The sequence below is a fragment of the Eptatretus burgeri genome, chromosome 6 (assembly GCF_056783735.1).
Source record: "Eptatretus burgeri isolate ZD-2024b chromosome 6, Ebu_testis_v1, whole genome shotgun sequence".
Lineage (NCBI taxonomy): Eukaryota > Metazoa > Chordata > Myxini > Myxiniformes > Myxinidae > Eptatretus > Eptatretus burgeri.
This window is the reverse complement of record NC_140966.1, coordinates 56180908-56193407: the sequence shown is the minus strand read 5'-3', so window position 1 is coordinate 56193407 and position 12500 is coordinate 56180908. Positions and strand designations below refer to the sequence as shown.

Here is a 12500-nt window from a genome sequence, read left to right as displayed (position 1 = left end):
GATCCAGCATGGTCCGAATCCAAGCTTAGCTGGGACTTTATTCCCAATGATCCGTTCCTTTCAGCCGGTATGTCCTTAGCAGTGTCGCTCGGCTGCATCTGATCTGGTAAAGAGATCCGATCTGGTAGAGTGATCCGGTTCGGACAAGCTGAACCGAGGGCATGTTCCCCGGTAATTAAATCACGTGATTAATTAGGTAACCCGATTAACCCATAGACTGGAGGACCCTCGGTCACGCGGTTGAGTTATTGGCATCCACGGTCGGTTAAGCGACCCGCCGCGTCACGGAATTATCCGTGTGCGACGGCCTACAATTCCGGGGAGTCTGGTGGGAGCTCAGATAGCTTTCCCCCCTAGTTGTCTTCTCACCTGACACCCGGCCCACAAATATATATAATATACTGTAACGGATCTGGAAACCATTTGCATTCAACATACAGATGTCCCAAAAGTCAGTTATGTCGTTAAGTATGTGTGTAATCAGATCCCCTTCCTTTTGTCTAGTGGGAGAATCAAAGGCATGCATTGCGATTTCTTTTTAGTTAGGTTATTAAGTCTTTACATCCAACGAACCCTCCAACAAGCCATCTAACAACCATCCCATCTGCATGACCCCTCGGGGCCTCGGCCCATTACGATTCACGGTACCATCGTGCTTGCAGCCCTCGGTTCGTGGGCCACAGCACACCTTTGCCTGAGACGGATTCCCGAGGATGTTCGAGGCAGTTTCACCACCACAACCTTTCTGAACACACATGGAAGGGAGGGGAGGCTTTCTCCAAACAAGGCCGAAACCCTGCCCTGGAAAGGTATGCCGTGGGACCCTGTCCAATCAAAGGCAAACAGCGAGGTGTGTTCACCAAGGCCCCTCCCCGCTGAGGGAGGTCGATAAATTCCCGAGCACTCTCTGAGGCAGTGGTCTTTTTGGGGTCTTGGAGAGTTTTTGGTGGGTCTTTTTTGTGTGTTTTGGAGGGTTTTTGCTGTCACGAAAGGGTTTTTGCTGTCACGAGGGTTGAGCAGGTCGCCGAGGTGACGAACGTGTTTCTACTGGCCCTCTACAAGGAAGGAAAGAGAGACCCTGACCCCCCCTCCGTGGACCCCGGCCATTCACCACCTGAACTCCGCCACGAACCTCGAGTCCCACACATGCGACTGGGGACCAAACCAGCGACCATTGTCAGGTGCCGCAGCACAGAGTAGACCAGCCCTTTCTCCGACGGCCAGGTACCCATCCGAAGTCTGACCCCCAGCTTGTCTCTCTCCTCAGCTGCGAGGGTACAATAAAGAACTGTGGGTTTCTTTTCACTTGTATGTGTGTGTCTGCGTGTGGGCCCGTCTGGTAAGTCAAACTCAATAAGTGTTTTTGGATCATTGTAAATACTTCTTGCATATTCACGTTAAGTCTTGCCTTTGTTTTTTACTGAAAATAAAACTTGTTAGAAATGTCCCCAGTTCGTTTCCATCCCTTCTTGCATTGGTCCAGCATGGTTCGGATCTGAGTTTAGCCGGGTTTTTATACCCGATAATCCGTTCATTCCAGCCGGGATGTCCTGGGCAGGCCCGCTCAACTGCATCGGAGCTGGAAAGGTGGTGGCAAAGTGGTAGTCGGTCGGTGTAATTCTACCGCTGCCGGTAGAGTGAATCCAGTTCGGCCAGGCGTTCCGAGGGCGTGGATCCCCGGTCGCTGAGACCGCATGGTTTACTTAGGTACATTGGATCTCGACAAAATAACCCTACGCTACGCGGTCAAGATATTGGCGTTTCACGGGCGGTTAAATGACCCGCCGGCTCGCGGAGTTATCTGAGCGACGGCCTACAATTTGCTGTTTGGTGGGAGACGATGCAAGCTTTCCCCACCTCGTGGTCGTTCTCGCCACTGACTCCCGGCCCACAACAATACATTCACGAGCTGAATGCACCCGGCGTTGTCCGGGTTCTTTTTGAATGAATTTTATCTTCTGTGCTTCGGTCTGATGCGAGCCCAGTATCAATTCCACATTGGTCCACAGCAGTCATAGCCTAAGGGGGTTGGTGAGGGGGAAACACCCCCCCCCCTGGCCGAGGAGCATCGCCACCTAGCCTATAACCTTCGCAGGGCCTGTCCTGACACTTTTTTTTCAGAGGTTTCCTCCTATCTTTCACCGTTCAGGAGATTAGCACGTACAGACAAATAAACAAACAAAAACTTCAAATTTTATATATACCGTATATATATATATATATATATATATATATATATATATATATATATATATATATATATATATATATATATATATATATATATATATCGTGTATATATATATATATATATATATATATATATATATATATATATATATATATATATATATATATATATATATATATATATATATATATATATATATATATATATATATATATATATATATATATATATATATATATATATATATATATATATATATATATATATATATATATATATATATATATATATATATATATATATATATATATATATATATATATATATATATATATATATATATATATATATATATATATATATATATACATACATATACAGTAAAATGCGGGGTTACATTCTGGGATAACCTCGTGTTGGAGGAATTCATGTTGGAGGAATCATTAAACATGTGGGGAAATTGGGAATATGTTCGAGGCTCCCAAAAAACTGACCCGAAAACAGCCTTTCTTGCTTTTTTTTAATGTTTCTTTGTATGGAATGGTGTAGTATTATTTAATATACATTAAAATAAGTGTTAGTGTCATAATCGTACTGTATTATTGCAAAATAACACCTTATTCTGGGAAGGGTTCGAAACAGCATTTTACGCTTACCTTGCATAAGTCTTCTTGGGTTGCTTTATGTTGCTACTTTGGCGAAAGGAGCATGGAAGGGGTCAATCATTTATATAATCCTAGCCACCTGGGTCTAGTCAATTAGGTGAGAGATGATTGGCTATTCCCTCCATTCACCAGTGAGAGATTTGGGTGGGTCTTTCTATGTACATGCATATATATATATATATATATATATATATATATATATATATATATATATATATATATATATATATATATATATACATATATATATATATATATATATATATATATACATATATATATATACATATATATATATATATATATATATATATATATATATATATATATACATATATATATATACATACATATATATACATATATATATATATATATATATACATATATATACATATATATACATATATATATATATATATATATATACATATATATATATATACATATATATATATATATATATATATATATATATATATATATATATACATATATATATATATATATATATATATATATATATATATATATATATACATATATATATATATATATATATATATATATATATATATATATATATATATAATCATTTATTGTGTTTTCCCTGAAAAATAAATATTGATGGTACTGATACCAGAGGTTATTTTTGATACAATATAATACCTCACAATATTTTTGTGTGAGTACTTGCCTCGATGCCAGAATACTAGGTTAAAATCCCGAAGTACAGTATTGACTTGTCTTTTGCCGATGAATGTGTAAAAAGTAATTAATTTCTGAATAAAAAAACGAAAGTAAGCATGACACAATTAACATTATCACTGACCTATACATTTTAACAGGTGCTCGACAAGGAAGGAAGCGAGGAAAGAAGGACAGAGGCAAAAGGAAGAATTCTCAGGAAGATTCAAGCACGGTGCTTCCAACCACTCAGCTACAGACTTCTCAGACCACAGCGTAGCCGCCATATTGGATATCAGATTGAGATCCACCTGCCATCACTTTTCTATCTTGCCATGCTTCAAATAACCATCCTTCCAGGCTGACCCAAAGGCATACAAGGCCAAGGATACTTATCACTTGAACGTGCAACAGAAGCTCTCAGGATATTTTTTTTTCTTCGAATACAAAATATACCATAACCATGGTATGCAGATATTATATACTCATCCATCCATAATTGAGCAATCTGCATTGCAATGTTTTAGTACATCATTCATGTGTTGAGGGAAAGGCTTGAATAATATGCTCCAAAAAAGAGTTAGATCATCATCAACTTTATTCAATATATCCAAGACCTTTGTTCAATCGACCAATTTCTAAGGAAATTAGTATTTGTCGTTGAACTGGATATTCCAATTCAGCAGCAAAAAACTGCCTCTACTGCCATTGAGGAAGCTGCTGGCCTTTTGGAATTTTCATTGGTAATCCAGTCACTGTTTTATAACTTTTGTGCCAATATGATAGATGAAAGGACATGCTTCATTTCTGTAAAAGCACCGACTGAATGTAAAAACACATTTTTGTGTGGGTTATATGAGGTAGGGTGTTCAATAACAATATTAGCCGTAATAGTATAATAATTGTCCTTTTCGGAAGTTAATCTTTCCAAGTTATTCTATGCACATTGTGTGAGTCAATGCTGAAAAGCAGAGTTGGGATGGCAAAGGACAGTGAAAAGCAAATTGTGGGTTTGTAACCCCTAAGAACCATTGTTAAATAATGGATTTTGTTGCTGGAGTCATCCCTCTCTCCTAAAATGTACTACGTGTTTGCCGGTATAAATGTCATTTCCGCTGCCGGCATAAAAAAAAATACATAAAAGCTGCTACAATAGCTGCAATTATTTTTGTGAACATTTGTGGACTCGAGCATTTTGTAAATGTTTTTTGGGGGTAAAAACCATAATATATACACATATTAAGACTTTTTCTGATATTTATTACATTTTGTTGATTGTTCAGCTGCAGCTGGTGTGAGGAGTCCAGATCACCGTTTTTACGTTTGTAATGGAACCGAGTCTGCAGTGAATGTATGCATATAACTGCAAACCCCTCTCGGCCCATACAAGTCTGCTGCTGCCTCCCCATTCCCTCTTCTCCATCAGCCCACCACCTCTCACACCTTTTCTTCTCCACCTTTCTTTCCACTCTGCCTCCCTTGCGCACTCTTCTTTCATTTGACCACCCATCACTCTGACTCCTAACCCCTCACCCTTACTTCCCTTCCATGCCAGCAACCATTCTTCCTCTTTTCCTAACAGTGTGTTCCTCAAACATCAGAAGGCTCTGATTTAACCTGACAAATCTATCCTAATATTTTGCGCAGCTTTTGTGGATATTGTTTGTATCACTAAAATGTTCATGACACCGAATGTTTCTGATTGTTCTGCAAATCACCCTGGATACTTTGATAGGATTGCTTCACATTGGGGTGCTGATGCTTCTGTCACTTCAACCATCACACTCCTTGCTCTGTACTAACCCCACTTAACTCTGAAATACTTTTAAAATGCCACGTGCCTGTCAAGACAACTTGCCGTTTTCATTGCATGATGTATCCTTCACCTTTTGCCAAGGATGTGATTGTGTGTATGTGATTTGCCAAGGATGTGATGTGTATTTCTGTATATATACATATATATATATGTATATATTCACTCATTGCTAAAATGATTCCTTCACTATCTTGCTACCTTACTTCTGTCATTTTCATCTGTGGCAACTCCAACTGCCACCATGTCAGCTGGCTGGCAGTTTGTTCATCTATTGTCTGACATGTCATTACTGCTAAGGCCTTTTGTGAGTCACAAATTTGACTCGATCAGTAAACAACCCAACTAGGAACTCTGCAAATATTGTATATCATCTCATCGATTTGACCTTGAAATGTCGAATGCCTGATGTTCCTGATAACCTCTCCTACTCTTCCTATTTCACTTGACTTCTTTGACCATGTGAAGATTTCATTCATCTCTCAATGAGCTGCCAAAACACTGCAGAGCCTGTAATTCACCTGTTTACTGCCGTTGTCTTTCTTCTGCCCTTACACTGAAGGTCTGACCTGCCGTTTAATGTTTGAACATTTTTGGAATGCTTTCAGAAAGATCTGCTCTCATTGGTACACAAGGCTGTGTGAAGCAATTGTGATCAAGAACTTACATTCTCAGCTTAGAAGGAAAATTTAACTGAGAGCAACTTTTTTCATTCTGCTCAGCAAGGACAGATTTTATCCAGGCTCAATGGTGTGATGGTTAAAGTAACCCACTTCGAGTCTGGGAGGTCACTTCGAGTCTATGGTTCAAACCCTGGCCGAGTCATACCAAAGTCTTTAAAAATGGTACGTGCTGCTTCCTTGCTTGACGTTCAGCATTTACTGGGATAAAAGCACGGATCATTCCCTTTGGTTGGCATCCATGGGGAGGAGAAAATCCCTCCTTAGGAAATGCCCTGAGTGTGGTGAGAAATGTGGTGCAATTGTTGTGACGTTGCCAGTACCCAGGGTGCCCCCAGGAAGTGGTGGCACTTCCCCCAAGATGTGGCTGTGTTTGTCTCGTCTAATCGTCCTGTATTGTGTCTCGCTTATTTGTCTGTATGTCGTATGTGTGATGCACCTCCAGTATGAGCTTTATATACTGTAAAAAAACACAAGGCCCACAGCAACTTTTAGTTAATCATGAGGCAACTTACTGTCAATCTCATCTGAAGCTGAGCTCTTTCACATCTCTACCTCTTTCAAAACTTAATGATGTTTGGTCATTCTGCGATGTTCACTCCATACCTATTTCCCCTTTCATTGCAGATGGCAACACTCTGAACATGAAAATGAAGAATGTTTCAACTCCGTACCACCTTTTAAAGCTTAAGTTTAAAGTCATTATGAATGGTTTTTGTCTCATGTTCCACCAATCCGTTTTTTCCCCTCTTGTAGGCCTATAAGTGCTACCGACAAGAGGTAGAGAATGTGGCTTTTTTGATGATTCACATGTAAACCACTAATTGATCTGTCTTCCAAACGTAAAGCAGTTGAACATGAAATCCTCATCTGCCACTTCCATCTTGAAAGGAAATCCCTTGTCATCTTAGTTAATTCCATCATCTTAAGCTGGTGGAAATTAAATCAAATCTCTTTCATTATTTAATGGAAATCAAGATCCAGATACTTTATCATCTCATTCTTCCCCCTCTCACTAATACACCACAAGAAACTCACAACAAAGTTGTAATGCTTCCAGACATCTTACCTCTTGATCTGATGCTGAAACATCAGTCTTAAACGTATTCATATGTCAAAAATGATGGACAAATTCACTGCGAGAGAAGACGCAGAGACATTTCTCCAACGTGTTTGACTCAAAACTTTCTTTCACAACAAGCCAGATAATTTTGACACATCCCTAAGAAGTGAAGTCGAATTGCTCAGCATTCGGAAATCCAATTGGATCATTGTTGATGGTCAGTTTATCTCCAGAGACCTTTTTGTCAAAACTGAACTTTAATCGCAATATGGACGACTCCAACCTCACCAAGGAGAATGGAATGCACTTAAATCTCTCTTAAAAAGGGAGGGCAGTGTCATCAAACTGGCCGACCAAGGTGATACAACAGTGGTTTGGCACAGCGACCTCCACAAACAGTAATCCCTCTGACTTACCTTCCAACTGTTTTTTTTACTCCAAGGTCAATGAAGCCAACCAAAGTCTGGGAAGGAGACAATCAAATATTTTATTTCCAAAAGGAACTTCCATGCACAACTTGCAACTTCATGATCACAACTCCAAGAATGTCACACATTTACTTCTTTACCAAATATCAACAAGGCCAACAACTCATGCCACCCGATCATTACCTCCGGCACCGAAGGTGAAGGAGGTTATGTTTTCACCCCTTTCTGTCTGCTTGTTTGTCTGTGTACAGGATATTTTAATAAGTTGTGGATGGATCAGGTTGAAGTTTTGTGGACAGGTTCGGTGTGTGACAAGGACGAACTGATAAGATTTTGCTGAAGATCCTGATCCGGCTATTCGAATTTTTAAAAGTGATTCTTCACCATTGAGAGATAGGGCCAAAAATGATATATAGCATGATATCTGAAAAAGCTGTGGACGGATTCGGACGAAAATTGGTGGACATGGGTGTGTGTGACAAAGAATTTATTCAATTTTGATGAAGATCCTGATCCGGATCCGGATCTGATAACTTTTTAAAGTGACTTCACCATTGAGAAAGAGGGCCAAACCGATATAAAACACAATATCTCAAAAAAGTTGTGAACAGATTCTCACGCAACGTGGTGGTCAGGTTGGGTGTGTGGCACTGACAAGTTGATTCGATTTTGGTGAAGATCCGGATCTGGATACGAGAGTTATTTAATTTCGGAAATGATTCTTCATGACTGAGAGATCGTGCCAAAAACGATATAGTACTGTATAGCATGATATTTCAAAAATGTATTGAGCCCAATATGTTCTCGTGGATCAGGCATTGTGTGGTGTAGGTATGCGCTCTACCGAGTGCCCTTCTAGTTCTCTCTGTGTCCGTTTCCACCTGCATGGAAGCCAACATTCTGCAATATACAAATACGGTGCAAAAATGGATCTGCTTCACTACTTAACTACAATTAGAAGTAAGCCTATTAGCTTACTTCTAATTTAAGGAAGGTCATGGAACCTATCATTGCAGTTCATATCAAATCCTTCCTTTTCTCCAAAGGCCTGATCTCAGATCATCAGTTCGGTTTCAGACCTGGCCATTCCACCTTGGACATGTTGCTTCAACTCTCCCAACAATGGATGGAAGCCCCCAATCTCTAACATGTGAACAGGGCCGCCTCTCTGAAGCTACAATTTCGAGCATTTGATACAGTCTGGCACCCCATCTTGATCTCCGAATCTCTACTTATGGCATTCCAAGGTCACCTCCTCTCAAGGATCATTGACTTTTTCCACTCCTGTAGTCAGCGTGTAGCTCTTAACGGGATAATTTCATCTACTCTCCCTGTCAAGACTGGAGTGCCTCAAGGCAAGGTCTTGAGCCCAGCCTTGTTCCTCATCTTTATCAATTATCGTTCTGATTCCCAGGGAAACTCTGACTTTCTCTTTGCTGATGATTCTACCTTCTGTTATATCATTTCTTATTCTTCTAACAAATCTACTTCATGAACAAACCACCTGAGTACTTTTGGGTGTCATTATCAGCCATGATCTTTCTTGGGCTTACCATATTTCCAAGATTGCCTCGAAAGCCAGCTGTTACCTGGGCATTCTTCATCATGCAAGGTCTTTCTCTGGCCAGTTCGATCTCCTGACAATCTTCTGGCCTTCGTTGACAGCTTGATCAACTCTGGGCTGGCAGCCATGCCTTCACCTTGCTCAGCTCGATGCCATGCTCATTGGGGTCTCCTTGGCGAAGCTGAGTGTCTCGACCTGTTGCTTTTGCATTGCAGGTAGGTTGGTGGTCTGTGTATTCTACCGCCTCCGTTTTGGTCTTACACCCTCTGCGCTTTCTTGGCTCTATCTGTTCCAGCTTTCTGCAGAGCACACATGGTCTGCCAGTAACGTTCTTCTTGTTCAACTCCAAAAATCCAGATTCACTGCTCACCTCCACTCATTTGTTCTTCTTTTCTCTCACCTGTGGAACCAACTCTCCCTGTCTGTTCAGTTCAATTTCTCCTGCCAGGGCTTAAAGACAACTGTTCATCACTATCTCAGGTCATCCCACATTCATACTCATGATCTCCTTTACCGCAATTGACCCCATTCCCAAGCACTCCTTTTGTCCAGATTATTGCCATTTCCTCCCTCTCCCTTATCCCTCTTTCTTTGTTCATTATTGGTTGGTTTTCTCCTTTTTTGTTTAATTCATGTCTTCCCCTTCCTTCTGTGTTCAATTCAGCTTGTGTGCAGTTTGTTCACCCACATGTGTCCTTCTCCCCCTCCCCTTGATCTCACGCTCACTCGACTCTGCTGTTGGTGTATCCCCCTTGCCATTTTGTTCTCATCCATTCTGTTCTTGCTCTTTCATGAGCCTCAGTCATGTATCCCCAAGAAAGCAACTTTTATTCACCATGGACATCAAATCTCTGTACACTCTCATTCCATTGCTAATGTCTTTGGGTGCTAAAACACTTTTTGATTGCCATATTTGCATGGATCCAAGCACATAAACTCTTCTCTTACTCACCAAACTGCCTTCACTCTCAACTACTTTTCACTTGTTGTTGGAATCTACAAGCAGGCTAACAGTGTAGCCATAGGTACGAAAATGGGTCAAAACTATGCAAATCGTTTTGTCATTTATATGTAGCTACAAAATATTTGATCACTTTGATTATCCCACACCAGAATTCTTTGGCATCCTGTAGCAGAGAGGATCTTGAGCGATTTTTCGATTTTATCAATTTCGTCCACCCTGCCCTTCATTTCACATGTACAATTTCAAGCACCTCTGTCACCATTTTGACATTAATGTATCAGTAAAATATATTGGGATAGCTACCACTGTCCACCACAAACGTAGAGATTTACACAGTGACTTGCTGTAGTCATATTCCAAACCTACAGTATGTCGAAAGTTCAATTTCACATTCCCAATTGCTCAAGCTCTGCCATCTGTACAACAACAATTCGGACTTGGAATACAAATCCAATGATATGCAAGTTTTTCATCGATCACGTCTTTCCCGTCTCCAATGTAGCTGGTATTAGAACCGTCTGAGAAAAATGAAACTTTAGGAAATATTTCCATTCACATAGACCCTACTATTCCATTAAACTTCGAGTAAAGAACATCATCCAAAGGAACTTCAAGTTGTTACAGAAAGATCCTAAAACCGATTCTTCCATCACCTTTCCCACGGTGGTTAGCATATCTCTCTCAACATTTTATTGACATAATTCATCGTCCTTATTTTTATGCTGATGCAAATAGACTCGTCTTTATGTTGACTAGATTTCCATTGATCACCATAAATCTTGTTGAATAACCTATATGTGCTTACCACTGTATGGAATAAACATCCTGATATTGTTTCACAACATTTCCAGACTGAATTCCATTTAAGGAAAAATATATTATTTAGTGGGGATGCACATGGGTTGATACATACGGTGGCCCTACGTAAAAGTAAACTTAAGGTGGTGCAATGTTTAGATGGAGCATCCGCTCCGAGTCTGGGATGTCGGTTCAGACCGTGGCCGAGTCATAGCAAAGATTAAAAATTGTATGTGCTGCTTCCTTGCTTGACGTTCAGTATTTAATAGGATAAAGTATGGACAATCCCCATAGGTTGATACGGATGGGAAAGAGGAAATTCCTCTTTAGGAAATGGCCCGCTGAATGCGGTGATAAATGCGGTGCCATTGTTGTGTTGGCGCTGGCACCCAGAGTGCCCAAGGAAGTGACGGCACTCTCCCAAAGCTCAGTGGCTATTTGTCTCCACCGAACGTCCTGCATTCTATCGTGTGTGTGTGTGTGTGTGTGTGTGTGTGTGTGTGTGTGTGTGTGTGTGTGTGTGTGTGTCAGCTAAATTACGAGTCTTAGATCTTGTATTTTTAAATAAAAAAAGTAAATAATAATAATAATAATAATAATAATAATAAGGTTTTGTTGCAGCAAAATGAAATCAATTTTTCGAAATCGTCCTTTTAGTGCAACTTTAACATTTTAAATGAGTAACCACACTTATTTTGCTTTTCTCCTTGTATATGTTATGGATAAAAAAAATTGAGACAATCTAGACAGTGTGGCATGCAAGACTTTCAAAATGTTGTCTATGTGTATGGTGTGCATGAGAGACCAACGGGAGGTGCTACTTTCAATTTGAACTGAAGAATGGTTAACAGGTGCTCTATGTTTACAATTTCGGTTCTCGCTTTCAATAATGATGCAGCCACCATCCACTTCCATTGTTTCTGAAGATGTATTAGATGAACAGAATAAGCCACATGATTTTATTTTATGCATCCCTGCCCTCCCCCTTCATTCTTGAACTATGCATATGAAATGTGTTGGCCAGTTATCAGCTCATAAGAAATTGGGGATAGGGGAGCTGTCTTTTTTACAAGGGGGGGGGGAAGTAGTATTGAATTTTATCTTTAAATATATTACTTTTCAAGAGAGGGTCAGAAAGGAAGAAGAAAAAAAAGAGTAGGACAGGCTGGGGATTAAAAAGAAAGGAATTGGTTTTCACAGGGAAGGCTGCAGAATGAGTGGGGTCAAGCATTGTGACGTGTCTTGCATCTGCAATCTGTAGATGGCTCCCTTGGTTGCGTTTGCTCAAAAACTGCTAAATATGCAGTCATCAAAATACACCACAAGGGGGGGCTAACTGGCCTGTAATTGTGGGAGTCAAGTCCTTAAATGTCCTAACAGGATTGTGCAAAGGTGACACACTTACCTGTGAGATGTGTAACCTGTTTCCGATTGATCTCAGCCCGATTATATACTGTCGGATTGGTGCTTCGCAAGCATGGCATTGAAATCATGAGTGCATTGTCTCTCAGGTGTTGTGAAGCTGAGTGCCCCATGTGCTAGTATTAAATGGTAGACTTTCAAGATTTCGACGAAGAGGTGTTATCAAGGTGTTGGATTGTTCGCCAACTTCCAAAATGAATAACTTATCGGGGTCACTACAGCCAC

General features: G+C 40.2%; 1 protein-coding gene across 1 annotated transcript in view; it reads left to right on the top strand.

The window, feature by feature from the left end:
* The window catches only part of LOC147024836 (uncharacterized), a 98339-nt gene extending 87442 nt beyond the window's left edge, over positions 1-10897 (top strand). Inside the window, exon 6 of the mRNA XM_085885147.1 lies at positions 3705-10897. Coding sequence (XP_085741273.1) covers positions 3705-3823 — 119 coding nt within the window. The 3' untranslated portion in view covers positions 3824-10897. The remainder of the gene's footprint in view (positions 1-3704) is intronic.
* The last annotated feature ends 1603 nt before the right edge of the window (positions 10898-12500 follow it).